Source organism: Bos grunniens, chromosome 21 (assembly GCF_055505025.1).
Source record: "Bos grunniens cultivar Pamir isolate PY7600 chromosome 21, Bosgru_T2T1.0, whole genome shotgun sequence".
NCBI classification, from domain to species: Eukaryota; Metazoa; Chordata; class Mammalia; order Artiodactyla; family Bovidae; genus Bos; species Bos grunniens.
Genome location: NC_141185.1, coordinates 28,009,475 through 28,030,721, shown reverse-complemented (window position 1 = coordinate 28,030,721; position 21,247 = coordinate 28,009,475). Strand labels below are relative to the sequence as shown.

The 21,247-nt window shown below is 38.7% G+C and overlaps 1 protein-coding gene across 9 annotated transcripts in view; it reads left to right on the top strand.

Moving 5' to 3' along the window:
• Nucleotides 1-21,247, top strand: part of ARHGAP5 (Rho GTPase activating protein 5) — an 81,262-nt gene that overhangs the window by 47,058 nt on the left and 12,957 nt on the right. For all 9 annotated transcript variants that reach the window (XR_015149781.1, XR_015149780.1, XM_086363691.1 and 6 more), the window contains exon 4: nucleotides 19,912-19,989. Coding sequence is in view for 7 of the 9 variants with exons in the window: in XM_086363691.1 (XP_086219817.1) it covers nucleotides 19,912-19,989 (78 nt within the window). In the remaining 2 variants the exon portion in view is untranslated. The remainder of the gene's footprint in view (nucleotides 1-19,911; nucleotides 19,990-21,247) is intronic.

Genomic DNA, 21,247 nt, shown 5'->3' with positions numbered 1-21,247 from the left:
AATAATGTTCCATTGATGCGAATTTGTGTTGATTGCCACTTTTTGACAACTCTGAATGTTGCTGCAGTGAACACTTATGTACCAGTTTTTTGTGTGGACACATTTTTCCCTCCTTCGAGTATACATACCTAGGAGCAGAATTTCTAGATCATAGGGTACGTATGTGTTAATCGCTCAGTCATGTCTGACTCTTTGCGACCCTGTGGACTGTAGCCCATGAGGCTCCTCTATCCATGGAAGGAGTGGGTTGCCATTTCCTTCTCCAGGGCATCTTCCTGATCCAGGGATCTAACCCGGGTCTCCGGCATTGCAGGCAGATTCTTTACCATATGAGCCACTAAGGAAGCCCCTATGTTTAACCCTTTGAGGAATTTTCAGTTGTTTATTGGCCATTTGTATATCTTTGGAAAGACATCTTTTCATATACTTTGCCATTTTTAAGTTCAGTTGTTTATCTTAGTGTTGAGTTGAAGAGTTCTTTATATACTCTAGATACAGTTCAGTTCAGTTCAGTCGCTCAGTGGTGTCCAACTCTTTGCAACCCCGTGAACTGTAGCATGCCAGGCTTCCTTGTCCATCACCAACTCCCGGAGTTCACCCAAACCCGTGTCCATTGAGTTGGTGATGCCATCCAACCATCTCATCCTCTGTTGTCCCCATCTCCTGCTGCCCTCAATCTTTCCCAGCATCAGGGTCTTTTCAAATGAGTCAGCTCTTCGCATCAGGTGGCCAAAGGATTGGAGTTTCAGCTTCAGCATCAGTCCTTCCAGTGAACACCAAGGACTGATCTCCTTTAGGATGGACTGGTTGGATCTCCTGGTAGTCTTAGGGACTCTCAAGAGTTTTCTCCAACACCACAGTTCAAAAGCATCAATTCTTCGGCACTCAGCTTTCTTTATAGTCCAACTCTCACATCCATACATGACCACTGGAAAAACCATAACCTTGACTAGAGAGACCGTTGTTGGCAAAGTAATGTCTCTGCTTTTTAATATGCTGTCTGGGTTGGTCATAACTTTCCTTCCAGGGAGTAAAGATCTTTTAATTTCATGGCTACAATCACCATCTGCAGTGAACAAGTTGCTTTCAAATACGATTTGCAGTTTTTTTCCCCCAAATTTCTTGTTGGTATCATTTGAAGCACAAAAGTTGTAAATTTTGATGAAATCTAATTTTTTTTTGGTAACTGTGTGCATGGTATCATATCTAAGAAAGCTTTGCCAAAGCCAAGATTACAAACATGTATTCCTATATATTCTTCTAAGAGCTTTTTTGGTTTTACCTGTTACATTTAGGTCTGTGATTCATTTTGAGTTAATTTTTGTGTGTGGTACAAGGAGGCATCCCAGCTTGATTCATTTGCTTGTACATATCCATTGTCCAAGCACCATTTATTGAATTACCTTGACATTCTTTTTGAAAATCACTTGGCTATAAATGTGAGTAGTTCTTCCACTTATATTCCATTGATCTATATGCCTACCCATTTTTGTCTGTACCAGTTTGTTTTCAATATTTTATCTCTGGGGTTATTTTTGAAACCAGGAAGTTTAGTCCTCCAACTTTGTTCTTTTATTTCTAGGCTGTTAGATTTTTTCTTTTCAGTTTTTTGGATTGCTCCTCATCTTCTGCATGATATTTACCAAAAAATCTGTTTTTCTTTCCAGTATTCCTCTGTATATGATGTGTTACCCTCTCCCCCTCAATTCCCAACTGCTTTTAAGATTATTCTGTTTTTTGCTGAATTTTTTTATTAGCATATTAGGTTTTTTTTTTTTTTTGGTGTGGGTGTGTATTCTTTGGGATTTTCTATGTATATAAGGTCATATCCACTGTGAATAGGGATAGCTTTACTTCTTCTTTTGAAATTTGGTTGTCTTTTGTTTCTGTGTCTTGCTCTGGCTTGAACTTCCAGTGTAATATTGAATAGCTGTGGTGAAAGCAGGCATTGTTGGTATTCCTTACTTTAGAGGAAAGCTTTCTTTCACCATTATCATGTTAGCTCTGAATTTTTCATAAATATTCTTTATCGTGTTATAGAAGTTTCCTTCTGTATTAGTTTCCTGGAGTTGTCAGAATGAACTCCCACAAACTGGGTAGCTTAAAACAATAGAAATGTATTTGCTGACAGCCTAAAGGCTGGAAATCTGAAATCAAGATGTCAGTTGGGTCATGCTCCCTCAGAGACTGGATAGAATCCTTTCTTGGTTCTTTCTGGCTTCTGGTGGTGTCTATCAATCCTTGATATTCCTTGGCTTACAAGTAATAACGTTATTCCATTCTGTCTTTGGAGTTCTGGCTGTATCTGCCTTCTTAGAAAGATGCTAGTTGTTGGGTTAAGGACTCACCCTCATCTTATATGACCTCATCTTATCCTAGCTGATTGTAGTGGTCTTGTTTGCAAGTAAGGTCCCTTTCTAAGGCATTGGGGGTTATGACGTCAACATATCTTTTGGGGAGACTAAGTCAATCCATAAAACATTTTATTCCTAGTTTGTAGAGTATTTTTTATTGTGAAAGGGTGTTGGATATTGTGAGATGATTTTTTGTGTCAGTTGATATAATCATGTGGGATTTTTTCTTTCATTCTATTAATGTGAGTTGCATTATCTTTTTGTTATGTTGAACCACATTTGCATTCCTGTGATAAATCCCACTGCCTCATGGTATATAATCTTTTTAATGCTGTTGAATTCAATTTGCTGTGTGGGTGCCCAGTTGCGTCTGACTCTTAGCCCACCAGGCTTCTCTGTCCAAGGAGTCTCCAGGCAAGAATACTGAAGCAGGTTGCCATCCCTTAATGTAGGGGATCTTCCAACCCAGGGGTCAGACTCACATCTTTTGCATCTCCTGCATTTGCAGGCAGTTTCTTTACTACTGTGCCACCTGGAAAGCCCTTCAGTTTGCTAGTGTTCTGCAGAAGTTTTTTGCATCTGTATTCCTAAAGAATATTGGTATATAGCTTTCATTTCTTTTGGAGTCTTTGGCTTTAGTATTGGGGTAATACTGACCTCATAGAATGAGCTAGGAAGTGTTTCTTCCTTTATCTTTTTATTCTTTAGAATATTTTAAAGCTAGTTTTCTCTGTTATTAAAGAGCTATCTTCAGGAACTTGTGAAGCATTTCTATGTTAGAGATTTTCTAAAATTTTTTCTTGATTTTAGTCTTTCAGTTTTATGTTTTGTTGCCAGTGTATCTCCTGCTGCTTATAATTTTATTTTGCATTTCCAGTTTACAACTTCTAATTTGTTGTGAGTCAGGAAAACATATGGCAGAATTAGTCTAAGTTGTGTTTTTGGTTAGGTTGAATAGAATCTGTGGGTAAACAGGAGGTATTCCTCCTATAAAGAAAAACAGTATATTTTAGTGCAGGGGTTTGTAACATTTTTTTGGTTATTTATAATCTTTTTTGTTTGCATTTTTTAAGTTATGATAGGTTAGGGGATGAGATGACCAAGTTCCAGATAAATCAGGAATTTCTCTCACTATCCTAAAATTTATATTTGCATGTAGATGTAGTTAATCTGAAATGCCCTCATTATTACAAATTACAAAGAAAAGATTACCTCTAAAGCTTAGAGGTTATTTTTCTGCTCAGATTATGTTAGAAGCATGAGTGTCTCAGTGAGGTTCTTTAAATATTGGTCTGAAAATTATGTTGTTCCAACACATCAATGATAAATGAAATAATTGAGGTGAAATGAGTATAAATGAATCTCTGTTTTTTTGGTAAAATAAAGGTTACTATAACTTTGTTTTTATTTATACTTCATCATTCCCACTTGCCTTTTTGAAGAACTCCTACTCATTTTCGTTGATCTAAATAAATAACACTTTTTCACTGAATGTCATTGCCTTTTATCGTCTGTGCTTCCTTATCCTACCTATATATCAGTCCATTTTTATATTCATTCCTTTGCATATCTCATCAAACCCCACCATGTTATTCTCTTGGCAAACCTCAACTTTGATTAAACTAACTCTCTGCCTTCTCTGTAATTGGACGAGAAAAGTAGATCATGGCTGTAGAAAAACATAAACCATGCATTTCACGTTAAATATGTGACCACAAATCTGAAGTAATCATCCAGTGTTTTCTTTATTTCTAAACATTTTGAAAATTTTTTGAACCTTCAGAAATGTTACAAGGATAATATTATGAAGCATCCACATAACTTTCATCTAGATATACCAATTTTGGGGGAGGAGGTTACCACATTTCTCCCCAAACTTTTTTTTTTTTTGGCTAAACCATTGGAAAGTTACAGACACCATGTACTTCATTCTTGAATCTTTTAGCATATATCTCCTAAGAACATTTTCTCCACATAACCACAATATAAATAACACCTTTGGGAAATAAAACATTGATAAAAATCTTACTTTTTAATATTTTGTTTATAAGCAGATTTCCATTATTATCCCAGTAATGCCCTCTTACAGCTTCTTTGTTCTTTCAGTTTAGGATCCAGTCAAGGATCGTGCATTTGCATTTATTGTTATGCATGAAATATGTCTCTTTATCTTTCCTTAATCTATAATAGTTCTCTAGCCTTATATTTTCTTGACACATTTTTTGAAAATTCTTAAGTTTTTTTTTCCCAGAATGTTCCTAAATTTTGTCTGATTCCTGGTCAGATTCAACTTAAACACTTTTGGCTGGAATTCTACATAGGGCTGAGATATCTTTCTTTGATGCATCACACTAAGAAACATATGATGCTATTTCCTAAAGGACTTCTTAGGTTGCTTTGGAAATTCTAGACTTTTAATAACCTTAACAGTGTCAGATAATGCTTAAAGTTGTGATCATTGACATCTGACTTTAATGATTCAAGAGTGACTTGTTTATTCTTGATATAGCCAAGAATTATAAATTAGCCCTTAAAGCGTTTCGTGAGATAATTTTAGTATGCCTGTGTCTAGCAGAAATTCCTTAAGGATTTCTAGTATATTAATAAATGGCCTTTTGTGTTGTCTGGCTTTGAAACATATTTTTTATCTGTTAGCAAGAACATTTTCTTCTTGAAGTAGCTGGTCATTGGGGTACAGCTAATCCTTTCTTTTTGTTTTTTTGAACACCATAGCCATTAGACCATAATCTCTAAGAGATTAGGGACCTGTAGCTCCTAAAACTGGGGGCACATATGATTAAATCTTTATTTAATAAATGTTTAAAAATGAACCCTAGTTTCTTTTAATAACCCTACATGTGTGTCCTTTGTGCCAATAGTAACACAAGAGTGATATCTTTTTAAGTCTTTATTTTCCAAAATAGAATTAGCATTTATTATTTTTTCCTAAAACGAGTGCATGACCATTGCAAAAGATAGTGTGACTTTTTATAATTTAAATTTATATCAGTTCAGTTCAGTCTCTCAGTCATGTCCAATTCTTTGTGACACCATGAACTGCAGCACACCAGGCCTCCCTGTCCATCACCAACTCCCGGAGTCCGCTCAAACCCATGTCCATCGAGTTGGTGATGCCATCCAACCATCAAATCCTCTGTCGTCCCCTACTCCTCCTGCCCTCAATCTTTCCCAGCATCAGGGTCTTTTCAAATGAGTCAGCTCTTTGTATCAGGTGGCCAAAGGATTGGAGTTTCAGCTTCAGCATCAGTCCTTCCAGTGAACACCCAGGACTGATCTCCTTTAGGATGGACTGGTTGGATCTCCTTGCAGTCCAAGGGACTCTCAAGAGTCTTCTCAAACACCACAGTTTAAAAGCATCAATTCTTCTGCACTGAGCTTTCTTTATAGTCCAACATCCATATATGACCACTGGAAAAACCACAGCCTTGACGAGATGGACCTTTGTTGGCAAAGTAATGTCTCTGCTTTTTTAATATGCTGTCTAGGTTGGTCGTAACTTTCCTTATAAGGAGTAAGCGTCTTTTAATTTCATGGCTGCAGTCACCATCTGCAGTGATTTTGGAGCCCCAAAAAATAAAGTCTGACACTGTTTCCACTGTTTCCCCATCTATTTCCCATGAAGTGATGGGACCAGATGCCATGATCTTCGTTTTCTGAATGTTGAGCTTTAGGCCAACTTTTTCACTCTCCTGTTTCACTTTCATCAAGAGGCTTTTGAGTTCCTCTTCACTTTCTGCCATAAGGGTGGTGTCATCTGCATATCTGAGGTTATTGATATTTCTCCCGGCAATCTTGATTCCAGCTTGTGCTTCTTCCTGCCCAGCATTTCTCATGATGTACTCTGCATATAAGTTAAATAAGCAGGGTGACAATATACAGCCTTGACATACTCCTTTCCTGATTTGGAACCAGTCTGTTGTTCCATGTCCAGTTCTAACTGTTGCTTCCTGACTTGCATACAGGTTTTTCAAGAGTCAGGTCAGGTGGTCTGGTATGCCCATCTGTTTCAGAATTTTCCACAGTTTACTGTGATCCACACAGTCAAAGGCTTTGGCATAGTCAATAAAGCAGAAATAGATGTTTTTCTGGAACTCTCTTGCTTTTTTGATGATCCAGCGGATGTTGGAGATTTGATCTCTGGTTCCTCTGCCTTTTCTAAAACCAGCTTGAACATCAGGAAGTTCACTGTTCACGTATTGCTGAAGCCTGGCTTGGGGAATTTTGAGCATTTCTTTACTAGTGTGTGAGATGAGTGCAATTGTGCAGTAGTTTGAGCATTCTTTGGCATTGCCTTTCTTTGGGATTGGAATGAAAACTGACCTTTTCCAGTCCTGTGGCCACTGCTGAGTTTCCCAGATTTGCTGGCATATTGAGTGCAGCACTTTCACAGCATTGTCTTTTAGGATTTGAAACAGCTCAACTGGAATTCTATAACCTCCACTAGCTTTGTTCATAGTGATGCTTTCTAAGGCCCACTTGACTTCACATTCCAGGATGTCTGGCTCTAGGTGAGTGATCACACCATCGTGATTATCTGGGTCGTGAAGATCTTTTTTGTACAGTTCTTCTGTGTATTCTTGCCATCTCAATATCTTCTGCTTCTGTTAGGTCCATACCATTTCTGTCCTTTATCGAGCCCATCTTTGCATGAAATGTTCCCTTGGTATCTCTAATTTTCTTGAAAAGATCTCTAGTCTTTCCCATTCTGTTGTTTTCCTCTGTTTCTTTGCATTGATCGCTATATGTTTATATCTTTAAAAAAAATTTTAGATTTATAGCAGAATCAAGAGAGAGATTTCTCATTTACCCCCTCTCACACGTGAAACTCTCCCCAACCCCCATCACCAACATCACTCCCCAAAATGGTACATTTTTTACCAAGGATAAACCTGTGCTGATACATGATAATCACCCACAGTTAATAGTGTACATTAGTATTTACTCTTGGTGTTGTATATTTTATTGGTTTGGACATATGTATAATGACATATCCATCACTACAGTAGCATAAAGAGTGTTTTTACTGCCCTAAAAATCTTTGGTGCTCTGCCTATTCATCTCTCTCTACCTCTCCCACCCCTGGCAACCACGTACCTATTTATTGTTTTACCTTTTTATTTTACCTTTTCTACAATGTATAGTTAGACAATAATCCAATATGTGCCCTTTTCAGATTGGCTTCTTTTACTTAGTAATACGCATTTAAGCTTTCTCTATGTCTTTTCATGGGTTAATAACGCCATTCTGTCTTGACATTTCATTGTCTGGATGTACCACCATTTAATTATCCATTTACCTTCTGAAGAACAGCCTGTATTCTTCCACATTTGGGCAGTTATGCTATAAACATAGCTATAGCTAGAAAATAAATGCTGTAAACACCAGTGTGCAGATTTTTGTGTAGACATTTTTCATTTCCTATGAGTAAATTAACAAAGAGCATTATTGCTGGATGGTATGGTAGGAGTGGGCTTGCTCTGTGGCTCAGCATTAAAGAATCTACCTACAGTGCAGACGACAAGGCTTCAATGCCTGGGTTGGAAGTATCCCCTGGAGGAGGAAATGGCCACCCACTCTGGTATTCCTGCCTAAAATATCCTATGGACAGAGGAGCCTGGTGGGCTACAGCCCAACGGGTTGCAAAGCGTTGGACATAACTGAGTGACTGAGCACACGTGGTAAGAGTACCTTTAGGTTTCTTTGTGTTTTTTTGGCCTACCTTGAGGCTTGCAGGATCGTAGTTCCCCAAACCAGAGATTGAATCCAGGCTCCTGGCAATGGAAGCTCAAAGCGTACATTTAGTTTTGTTAAAAAACTTACAGGCGTCTTCCAGAGCATCTATACCATTTTGCATTCCCAGCAGCAGTAAATGAAAATTTCTGTTCTCCACATCTTTGTCAGCAGCAGCAGGTGTTGTCAATGTTCTGGATTTTGGCATTCTAATAGTGATGTCTCATTGTTTTAACTTGAAATTCCCTAGTAACATATGATATGGAGCTTCTTTTTATATTTATTTGCTATCTATATATCTTCTTTGATAAGGTATCTATTAAGGTCTTTGGCCCATTTTGCAGTGGAGTTGTTTTCCAGCAGCAGCAGTATATTTTGGATAGCAGTCCTTATCAGATAACATGTTTTGTTAATATTTTCTCCCAGTCTGTGACTTATCTTCTAATTCTCTTGATGTTGTCTTTAACAGAGCAATGACTTTTAATTTTAAGGAAGCCCACCTTATCAATATTTTTATCATAGCTTGTGTATTTGAGCTTATATCTAAAAAGGCATCACCATACCCAAGGTCATCTAGGTTTTTTTAAATTATGTTGTCTTCTAGTAATTATATAGTTCTCCATTTTACATTTAAGTCAGTGATCTATAAACTCGACAATCAGTTTGTTGATAACCATAAAATAATTTCCTGGAAATTTGATTGGGTTGCTTTGAATCTATAGATCAAGCTGAGAAGAATTGACACCCAAATGGTATTTGTCTTCCTATCCAAGAACATGGTATATCTTTCCGTTTACAGTTAATCTTTGAACAGCATGAGTTTGAACTGTGTGTGTCCACTTACACTTGGATATATTTCCGTAGTAAATAATATATTACTAAACACAATCCATGTTTGCTTGAATTTGTGAATGTGGAGCAACAGTGGATACAGAGGACCAGCTATAAGTTATACACGGACTAGCTCCTGCATTGCTCAGAGGTCAGTTGTATTTAGTCCTTTGCTTTGACTCATCAGTTTTATAGTTTTTCTCATACAGATCTTGTATATATTTGTTAGATTTGTACTTAGGTATTTGTGCTTTTCATGCTGTTTGTGTTCATGGGGTTCTTGGAGTGGTTTGCCATTACCTCCTCCAGCCAGGAGGCTTATCGCTCCTCTACAAATAGCTGAGGAAAGAAGAGGAAAGCACTGGAGAAAAGGGAAGGATACACCCAACTGAATGCAGAGTTTCAGAGAATAGCAAGGATAGATAAGAATGCCTTCTTGAATGAACAATGCAAAGAAGACAATAGAATGGGAAAGACTAGATATCTTTTCAAGAAAATTGTAGATATCAAGGAAACATTTCATACATAGATGGACATGATAAAGGACACAAACAGTAAGGACCTAGCAGAGGCAGAAGAGATTAAGAAGAGATATACAAAATAAAAAACACTGAAGAAATATACAAAAAATCTTAATGACCCAGATAACCACGATGGTATGGTCACTCACCTAGAGCCAGACATCCTGGAGTGTGAAGTGCAAGTGGGCTTTAGGAAGCATTACTACAAACAAAGCTAGTGGAGATGATAGAATTCCAGCTGAGCTGTCTAAAATCCTAAAAAATGATGCTGTTAAAGTGCTACACTCAATATGTTAGCAAATTTGGAAAACTCAGGACTGGCACAAGACTAGAAAAGGTCAGTTTTCATTCCAATCCCAAAGAAGGATAGTGCGAAAAATTGTCAAGCTACCATACAGTTGCATGCATTTTGCGTGGTAGTATGGTTATGCTCAAAATCCTTCAAGCTAGGCTTCAAAAGTACATGAACCAAGAACTTCCAGATGTACCTGCTGGGTTTAGAAAAGGCAGAGGAACCAGAGATCAAATTGTCAACATCTGCTGGATCATAGAAAAAGCAAGGGAATTCCAGAAAAACGTCTACGTCTGCTTCATTGTCTACGCTAAAGACTGTGTGGATCACAGCAAACTAAAAGATTCTTAAAGAAATGGGAATGCCAAGACCACCTTACCTGTCTTCTGAGAAACCTGTATACAAGTCAAGAAGTAACAGTTAGAACTTTATGTGGAACAACTGACTGGTTCAAAATTGGGAAAGGAGTACAACAAGGCTGTATATTGTCACTCTGCTTATTTAACTGTATGCAGAGTCCATTATGTGAAATGCTGGGCTGGATGAATTACATACTGGGATGAAGATTACCGGGAGAAATATCAGCAACCTCAAATATGCAGTCATTTCTCTAATGACAGAAAGTGAAGAGCAACTTCACTCTTGCTGAAGGTAAGAGAGAGAGAAAAAACTGGCTTAAAACTCAACATGCAAAAAACTAAAATCATGGTATCCAGTCCCATCACTTCATGGCAGACAGATGGGGGAAAGGTGAAAACATTAACAGATTCTATTTTCTTGGACTCAAAAATCATCATGCACAGTGACTGCAGCCATGAAATTAGGACACTTGCTCCTTCCAAGGAAAGCTATGAAAAACCTAGACAGCATATTAAAAGGCAAAGACATTAATTTGCCTACAAAGGTCCATATAGTCAAAGCTGTGGTTTTTCCAGTAGTCATGTACAGATGGACCATGAAGAAGACTGAGCACTGAAGAATTAATGCTTTCAAATTGCGGTCCTGGAGAAAGTCCTTTGGACAGCACAGAGATCAAACCAGTCAATCCAAAAGGAAATCAACCCTGAATATTCACTGGAAAGACTGATGCTGAAGCCAAAGCTCCAGTACTTTGGCCAGCTCATGTGAAGAGCTGACTTACTGGAAAAGACTGATGCTAGGGAAAGACTGTGGACAGAAGGACAAGGGCAATAGAGTATGATATGGTTGGATGGCATCACGGACTCAATGTACATGAATTTGAGCAAACTCTGAGAGATAGTGAAAGATAGGGAAGCCTGGCATGCTGCAGTCCATGGGGTTCTAGGTTCACATGCTGTTCAAGCCTGGCTTGAAAGCTTTTGAGCTTTACCTTGCTAGTATGTGAAATGAGCAAAATTGTGTAATAGTTTGAGCATTCTTTGGGATTGGAATGAAAAATGACCTGTTCTAGTCCTGTGGCCATTGCTGAGTTTTCCAAATTTGCTGGCATATTGAGTACAGTGCTTTAATAGCATCATCATTTAGAATTTGTATGTATTAATATTCTTCATTTTTTAAGTCACCATTCTCCTGGTTTTCTATGGTTCTTTGTTCATGGCTTCCTATAAAGAAATAGAGGAAAACAACAGAATGGGAAAGACTAGAGATCTCTTCAAGAAAATTAGAGCTACCAAGGGAACATTTCATGCAAAGATGGGCTCGATAAAGGACAGAAATGGTATGGACCTAACAGAGAAGAAGATATTAAGAAGAGGTGGCAAGAATACACAGAAGAACTGTACAAAAAAGATCTTCACGACCCAGATAATCACGATGGTGTGATCACTCACCTAGAGCCAGACATCCTGGAATGTGAAGTCAAGTGGGCCTTAGGAAGCATCACTACAAACAAAACTAGTGGAGGTGATGGAATTCCAGTTGACCTGTTTCAAATCCGGAAAAATGATGCTGTGAAAGTGCTGCACTCAATATGCCAGCAAATTTGGAAAACTCAGCAGTGGCCACAGGACTAGAAAAGGTCAGTTTTCATTCCAATCCCAAAGAAGGGCAATGCCAAAGAATGCTCAAACTACCACACAATTGAACTCGTCTCACATGCTAGTAAAGTAATGCTCAAAATTCTCCAAGCCAGGCTTCAGCAATACGTGAACCGTGAACTTCTGATGTTCAAGCTGGTTTTAGAAAAGGCAGAGGAACCAGAGATCAAATCTCCAACATCCGCTGGATCATCAAAAAAGCAAGAGAGTTCCAGAAAAGCATCTATTTCTGCTTCATTGACTATGCCAAAGCCTTTGACTGTGTGGATCACAGTAAACTGTGGAAAATCCTGAAAGAGATGGGAATACCAGACCACCTGACCTGCCTCTTGAGAAATCTGTATGCAAGTCAGGAAGCAACAGTTAAAACTAGACATGGAACAAACAGACTGGTTCCAAATAGGAAAAGGAGTACGTCAAGGCTGTATATTGTCACCCTGCTTATTTAACTTACATGCAGAGTACATCATGAGAAATGCTGGGCTGGAGGAAGCACAAGCTGGAATCAAGATTGCCGGGAGAAATATCAATAACCTCACATATGCAGATGACACCACCCTTATGGCAGAAAGTGAAGAGGAACTAAAAAGCCTCTTGGTGAAAGTGAAAATGGAGAGTGAAAAAGTTGGCCTAAAGCTCAACATTCAGAAAACGAAGATCATGGCATCTGGTCCCGTCACTTCAAGGGAAATAGATGGGGAAACAGTGTCAGACTTTATTTTTTGGGGCTCCAAAATCACTGCAGATGGTGACTGCAGCCATGAAATTAAAAGACACTTACTGCTTGGAAGGAAAGTTATGACCAACCTAGATAGTATATTCAAAAGCAGAGACATTACTTTGCCAACAAAGGTCCGTCTAGTCAAAGCTATGGTTTTTCCTATGGTCATGTATGGATGTGAGAGTTGGCCTGTGAAGAAGGCTGAGCGCCGAAGAATTGATGTTTCTGAACTGTGGTGTTGGAGAAGACTCTTGAGAGTCCCTTGGACTGCAAGGAGATCCAACCCGTCCATTCTGAAGGAGATCAGCCCTGGGATTTCTTTGGAAGGAATGATGCTAAAGCTGAAACTCCAGTACTTTGGCCACTTCATGCGAAGTGTTGACTCATTGGAAAAGACTCTGATGCTGGGAGGGATTGGGGGCAGGAGGAGAAGGGGACGACAGAGGTTGAGATGGCTGGATGGCATCACTGACTCGATGGACGTGAGTCTGAGTGAACTCCGGGGGTTGGTGATGGACAGGGAGGCCTGGCTTGCTGCGATTCATGGGGTTGCAAAGTTTGGACACTACTGAGCGACTGAACTGAACTGAACTGATAGCTCTTTGTGCATTTTTAAAGGTTAAAGTCTTTGTCTAATAAGTGCAGTGACTGGGTTTCCCCATAGGCAGTTTCTGTTAATATTTTTTCCTAGAATGGACCATACTGGCTTTTCTATGCTTCTTAAATTTTTTGTTGAAAATAAGATATTTAAATATTTTAGCATAGTGAAACATAGGCAAGCCCTTGTGCTCTTTTTTCTGGGAGCCATCAGACAAGTTAAAATTTACAACTATATTTCTTTGCAAACAAGATCTGTGTTCCTGCCTCTGACACTTGCAGCCAAAACCCCAAGTGCAGTCTACCTTCCTCATGGTCGTTGCCAGTCTAGGCTATGGCGAGTAGTAGCTGGGCAGTTTAAAGCTTATTTCTTCTCCAAAACTTGTAATGGTGGTTGTAATTTTTTTAGTAGATTCCAGAGTTCTGCAGAAGTTGATTCTGATACACTGTGGCTGCTCCTTAGTTGTTTTTGACTTCCCTGGTGGCTCAGATGGTAAAGCATCTGCCTATGATGGAATGGGTGAATTTAACTCAGATGACCATTATATCTACTACTGCAGACAGGAATCCCTCAGAAGAAATCATGGTCATCAGAAGAGTCCGTAATGCAGTACTTGGATGCAATCTCAAAAACGACAGAATGATCTCTGTTCATTTCCAAGGCAAACCATTCAATATCACAGTAATCCAAGTCTATGCCCCAACCAGTAACGCTGAAGAAGCTGAAGTTGAACGGTTCTATGGAGACCTACAAGACCTTTTAGAACTAACACCCCAAAAAGATGTCCTTTTCATTATAGGGGACTGGAATGCAAAAGTAGGAAGTCAAGAAACACCTGGAGTAACAGGCAAATTTGGCCTTGGAATATGGAATGAGGCAGGGCAAAGACTAATAGAGTTTTGCCAAGAAAATGCACTGGTCAGGGCAAACACCCTCTTCCAACAACACAAGAGAAGACTACACATGGACATCACCAGATGGTCAACACCGAAATCAGATTGACTATGTTCTTTGTAGCCAAAGATGGAGAAGCTGTATACAGTCAACAAAAACAAGACTGGGAGCTGACTATGGCTCAGATCATGAACTCTTCATTACCAAATTCAGACTTAAATTGAAGAAAGTAGGAAAAACCACTAGACCATTCAGGTATGACCTAAATCAAATCCCTTATGATTATACAGTGGTAGTGAGAAATAGATTTAAGGGCCTAGATCTGATAGATAGAGTGCCTGATGACTATGGACTGAGGTTCGTGACATTGTACAGGAGACAGGGATCAAGACCATCCCCATGGAAAAAAATGCAAAAAAGCAAAATGGCTGTCTGGGGAGGCCTTACAAATAGCTGAGAAAAGAAGAGAAGCAAAAAGCAAAGGAGAAAAGGAAAGATAGAAGTATCTGAATGCAGAGTTCCAAAGAATAGCAAGAAGAGATAAGAAAGCCTTCCTCAGCAATCAATGCAAAAAAATAGAGGAAAACAACAGAATGGGAAAGACTAGAAATCTCTTCAAGAAAATTAGAGATACCAAGGGAACATTTCATGCAAAGATGGGCACAATAAAGGACAGAAATGGTATGGACCTAACAGAAGCAGAAGATATTAAGAAGAGGTGGCAAGAATACACAGAAGAACTGTACAAGAAAGATCTTCACGACCCAGATAATCATGATGGTGTGATCACTGACCTAGAGCCAGACATCCTGGAATGTGAAGTCAAGTGGGCCTTAGAAAGCATCACTATGAACAAAACTAGTGGAGATGATAGCATTCCAGTTGAGCTATTCCAAATTCTGAAAGATGATGCTATGAAAGTGCTGCACTCAATATGCCAGCAAATTTGGAAAAGTCAGCAGTGACCACAGGACTGGAAAAGGTCAGTTTTCATTCTAATCCCAAAGAAAGGCAATGCCAAAGAATGCTCAAACTACCACACAGTTGCACTCATCTCACATGCTACTAAAGTAATGCTCAAAATTCTCCAAGCCAGGCTTCAGCAATACTTGAACCGTGAACTTCTGATATTCAATCTGGTTTTAGAAAAGGCAGAGGAACCAGAGATCAAATCGCCAACATCCGCTGGATCATCAAAAAAGCAAGAGAGTTCCAGAAAAGCATCTATTTCTGCTTCATTGACTATGCCAAAGCCTTTGACTGTGTGGATCACAATAAACTGTGGAAAATCCTGAAAGAGATGGGAATACCAGACCACCTGACCTGCCTCTTGAGAAATCTGTATGCAAGTCAGGAAGCAACAGTTAGAACTGGACATGGAACAACAGACTGGTTCCAAATAGGAAAAGGAGTACGTCAAGGCTGTATATTGTCACTCTGCTTATTTAACTTTTATGCAGAGTACATCATGAGAAACGCTGGGCTGGAGGAAGCACAAGCTGGAATCAAGATTGCCGGGAGAAATACCAATAACCTCAGATATGCAGATGACACCACCCTTATGGCAGAAAGTGAAGAGGAACTCAAAAGCCTCTTGATGAAAGTGAAAGTGGAGAGTGAAAAAGTTGGCTTAAAGCTCAACATTCAGAAAACGAAGATCATGGCATCCGGTCCCATCACTTCATGGCAAAAAGATGGGGAAACAGTGGAAACAGTGTCAGACTTTATTTTTCGGGGCTCCAAAATCACTGCAGATGGTGACTGCAGCCATGAAATTAAAAGACGCTTACTCCTTGTAAGGAAAGTTATGACCAACCTATATAGCATGTTCAAAAGCAGAGACATTACTTTGCCAACAAAGGTCTGTCTAGTCAAAGCTATGGTTTTTCCTGTGGTCATGTATGGATGTGAGAGTTGGACTGTGAAGAAGGCTGAATGCTAAAGAATTGATGCGTTCTTTTGAACTGTGGTGTTGGAGAAGACTCTTGAGAGTCCCTTGGACTGCAAGGAGATCCAACCCATCCATTCTGAAGGAGATCAGCCCTGGGATTTCTTTGGAAGGAATGATGCTAAAGCTGAAACTCCAGTACTTTGGCCAGCTCATGCGAAGTGTTGACTCATTGGAAAAGACTCTGATGCTGAGAGGGATTGGGGGCAGGAGGAGAAGGGGACGACAGAGGTTGAGATGGCTGGATGGCATCACTGACTCGATGGATGTGAGTCTGAGTGAATTCCGGGGGTTGGTGATGGACAGGGAGGCCTGGCATGCTGCGATTCATGGGGTTGCAAAGTTTGGACACGACTGAGCGACTGAACTGAACTGATGATGCGGGAGACCCAGGTTTGTTTCCTGGGTCAGGAAGATCCCCTGGAGAAGGAAATGGCAACCCAGTCCAGTACTTTTGCCTGGAAAATTCCATGGATGGAGGATCCTGATAGACTCTGGTCCATGGGGTCTCAAAAAGTCAGACCTGACTGAGCGACTTCACTTTCACTCTAAGTTTCTTTTATTGGGGAACCAAGCTCCAAAATTTGTTTCTTCGTCTCTTTTGCTGATGCCGCCTCCCGTGGAAACAATATAATTCATGGATGATCTACACAGCTTGCTTCTCCCTTACTGTTTGTTGTTTGTTTTGTGACTTTAGTGAAACTCTTTTATTTTATATCTATTAACTCAAATAGAACTTAGACCCTTTTAGAACTTCAGATATCATGAGTTCTGTGCAGTGTAAGGGTTAATCCTTCTAGTGGAAGAAAAAAAGGTGAAAGTACTTGGTTAAAACATATTTTAAGTTTAGTTTTGGAATATTGGTATAGATTTCTAATGCCTGTATTACTTGGAGGCCCAGGATGGATACTTTGGATGATTTAATTCACATCTAGATTATTAAGTTGGTGTTGCTGCTTTTTTTTTTTTTTTTTTAAAGAAAAAATACATCACTCAGGTATCAGTGAAAGGAAGGCAAGGTTTTTAGCATGGATGATTACACATGTTTCCTTTTTCATGTAGCAAATAAATGCTTGTCACTATGTCAGGTTAGTCTATCATTTTTATTATGTTTATGGATTGGTGTTTTACTATACAAATAAACGTTTTCTTTCTCCATCAATTTGAGGTTTCTTTTCCTCATTATTGGATTCGAATTTTGCATTTTAGTTAGAAATACCACCAAAGTATTGTTGTATCTAAGTGCATCATATCTGTTGGTATTGTTGTTCAGTTGCTCAGTCGTATCCAACTCTTCGTGACCCCATGAACTGTAGTATGCCAGGCTTACCTGTCCTTCATCATCCCTCTCAAGAGTTTGCTCAGACTCTTGTCCATTGAGTCTGTGATGCCATTCAACCATCTCATACTCTGTCGTCCCCCTCTCCTCCTGCCTTCAATCTTTCCCAGCATCAGAGTCTTTTCCAATATCAGCTCTTTCATCGGGTGGCCAAAGTATTAGAGCTGCAGCATCAGTCCTTTCAGTGAATATTCAGGGTTGATTTCCTTTAGGATTGCCTGATTTGATCTCCCTGCTGTCCAAGGGACTCTCAAGAGTCTTCCTCAGCACCACAGTTTGAAGGAATAAATTCTTCAGCAGTCAGCGTTTTTCACTGTCCAGCTCTTACATCCATATATGACAACTGGAAAAACCACAACTTTGACTATATGGACTTTTGAGAGCAAAGTAATGCCTCTGCTTTTTAATATGCTGTCCAGGTTTGTCATTGCTTTTCTTCCAAGGAGAAAGCGTCTTTTAATTTCATGGCTGCAGTCACTGTCCACAGTGATTTTGGAGCTCACGAAAATAAAGTCTGTTACTGTTGCCACTTTTTCCCCATCTATTTGCTATGAAGTGATGGGACTGGGTGCCATGATCTTCATGTTTTGAGTGTTGAGTTGTTGGAGTAGGATGTCATTTTGTCCCACAGTAAATGATAATTTTGGTTATTTAGTGGTGTCTGCTGTGCTTTATACCCACTGCAGTGTTCTTGCCTAGAGAATCCCAGGGACAGGGGAGCCTGTCACCCAGAGTTGGACACAACTGAATCGACTTAGCAGCAGCAGCTGTGCTTTATTGAAGTTAAAACTTTGGATTTAATGACTTTGACCCATGAAACTTGTCAGTGGATTTTTGCTACCTTTTTTGCGGGTTTGTGTGTTTGTGCTCAATCGCTCAGTTGTGTCCAACTCTTTGCAGTCCTGTGACTACAGCCTGCCAGGCTCCTCTGTCCATGGGATTTTCCGAGCAAGAATACTACTGGAGTGGGCTGCCATTTCCTTCTCCAGGGGATCTTCCCTTACCTTTATTTTCATGAATTTCTCAATGTTGACTTGTTTCCTGCAATGTGAGGTACATTTTTTTTTCCCCTTTCACATCTTTGTATGTAAAGATATTTGAAATTTATAAAACAAAATATTAATAAAATATTTTAACATGATGAAAATTAGAAGGGATTAATATATTGTCCCACACAAGCACCTTTGATATTGCTCCGGAAATAAGTTTGACAGAATCCACTGTTCTATTCTTTTTTTCCTCCTTGTGATCAGAAAAGTACAATGCCTTATCAAACTGAGTCTCTTTTAGAAGTTTCCCATTGAACATAGGGATAGGTCTTGGGCTGATGATATAAATCTTGGTTCATCTGTTGTCCCACAAATCCCTGCAACTTGTCTTTTTTTTTTTTTTTTCCGTGTCTAGTTTCTTTATGTTCTTTAGACTGGATAATTTCTGTTGTTTGTCTTCAGGATCACTTGCTCATTTCTCTGTCTTCATTTGTTGTTGATAGCATTCAGTGAATTTGTTGTTTCTGTTCCTGTATTTCTGATTCTAAAATTTCCATTTTGTTCTTCCTTATATTTCTGTTTCTTTGCTGATACTTTCTGTTAGGAAGTATGTTTCACATGTGTTTATAATTGTTCACCAAAGTGTTTTATGATGCTTTGAAATCCTTATCAGATAGTTCCACAACTGACATCTTTGCATTGGTGTCGATTAATTGTCTTTCTCATTCAGGTTGAGATTTTCTTGATTCTTGAAATGATGAATGATTTTCATTTTATTATGTTTTTATTCTAGATTTTGAATAGTATGCTGTGAAACTTTGAGTCTTATTTAAATCTATTTTTAACAGGCCTCCTCTGACACTGTACTAGCCGAGGAGGAAGGCTGCCTCATTGCTACAAAGTGAGGCTAGAAGATTGGACTCCCCACCCTGCTTGATCTCCACCAGCCTCTGTTGACCACTGTGGTGGAGAGGGGAGGTTACCTCTTAGGTCAAGGTGGTAGTTAAAACTTCAGACTTCAATCAGCCCTTGCTGACATCTTGAAAGGGGAGGGACACCTTTGTTGCTGCTGGCTAGTAGATTGCCATTGTTGTGAATGAGGAGGAGTAGGTTCCACGATGTTTGGCTGGAGTAGGGCAGTAATTAAAAAATGATTTTGCTTGCTAGTCTACACCTTTCCCAATCCTTTCACCAGAGAGAGCAGGCTTTTCTTGTTGGTTTTCTGAGTGGTGGTTTATTGTTGTTTTTATTTTTTTGCCTGTGTTCATCAGTGTTTCTGGGTTGCAGGCTTGTCTGTTGCCTGGTCTAGGAAATATAAGGCAAAAAGAAAACCCAGAGAACTCAGTCATGTTGTTTTTCAAGTTCTTAGAGTTGCTGTTAATTCACTTTCTCTTCACCTTTCAGTGTCTTTTGTTTTTTTTTCAATATATCACAGTCAGGAAATTAGATGTATTTAGTAAAAGAAATAGGAAGAATGTTTCTTCTCACTTTTTGTAGTCCATTGTGAACTTACTTTAAATGAAATGTTCAAAATTATTTTGTTCCTAAAAATATTTACCACCATATTTTGTAAGTCACTAAGTTGTACATAAGGTTAAGTATATTCTTTGTTGTACTTATATATGCATGTATAAAAGTCTCTTTCTTTATTTTAGGATTATGTACTGAAGGACTCTACCGTGTTAGTGGGAACAAAACTGATCAAGACAATATTCAAAAGCAGTTTGATCAAGGTAAAAAGATAATTACATAAGGCAAAATTACCATCTTGTTAGTTTCCTTATTGAAATTTCATATGAAAACCTCCTTAAGATTATGTATTATGGAAGAAAGTTTTGAAGTAGTATTAGGAGTATTTAATCAGACAGATACCAGAGTCAAGAAACAGGAGAGCTGTAAATCCATTAGCAGAATTGGAAAAGCAGTAAATTGAGTTATGATGCATCATCATCTTTGTGTATGCAGATTTACCTTTAAGTGCAATTTGAAAGTGTTTTTTTTCTTTCATGATACTGTGCCAACTAATTAGGGATTTTTTTAAAAGCTGAATTTCCTACTCAATTATATATGAGATCAAAGATTTAAGTGAAAAAAATGAAAACTGTGTGTACTAGGGAGAAAAATGAGTGAATATTTTTATAATCTTGCAGTAGGGAGAGGCCTAAACTTAACATGAAACCTAGTAAGCATGAACAAGATGATAAACTGGACTGCTTAAAAATGTAAAAACTTCTGTGTGGAACAGTGGATAAAACAAAATCAGGAGAAAAACTGCAAATCTAGGGGGGCTATGGACTTTCTTTGCTAGATTAAGCAATTTAATTTCAGAAGAACAACATACATAAGAAAATATGCTTGGCCTCTGTCAGTTATAAATAAATAAAAATTAAAACAAAAAGATTGTATTTATTATGAGAATGGAAAAGATTATTGGTAGGGCATAGGCAAACAGGTGTGTTGTATATTATTGGTTATGGGTGCTTTATATAGCTTTTGCTGGAGAAATTCCATTTGTAAATGTTTGTTACAAGTCTTCATGTAAGCCTACCAATAAATTTGTTGCAGTGTTGTTTGTATTTGGTTTTAAAGGTGGGGAGTCCACTCATGTTTACAAGCAGAATACTAGATAACCATATAGAATAATGAAGATTATATGTGTTGAAATGGTAAAATTGTTGAGTGTTGGAGAAGGGGGTGTGTATGCTTTGCTTTGAAAGAGTATTGTTAGTGTTTCACTTTTTAAAAGTATTTTGTTACAAGAACTGTTTAGACTTTATCAAATCCTTACAATTTTACCTCTAAGTAATAAAGGAAGAATAATCAGTACCAGGGTTTCTTGATTTAGACTTTCTGGTTTTGTTTTGTAGTTCTACCACTTACTGTGGTAAGTTGATTCAGTTGTGTCCAACTGTTCGTGACCCTATTGTCTGCAGCCCGCCAGGCTCCTCTGTCCATGAGATTTCCCAGGCAAGAATACTGGAGTGGGTTGCT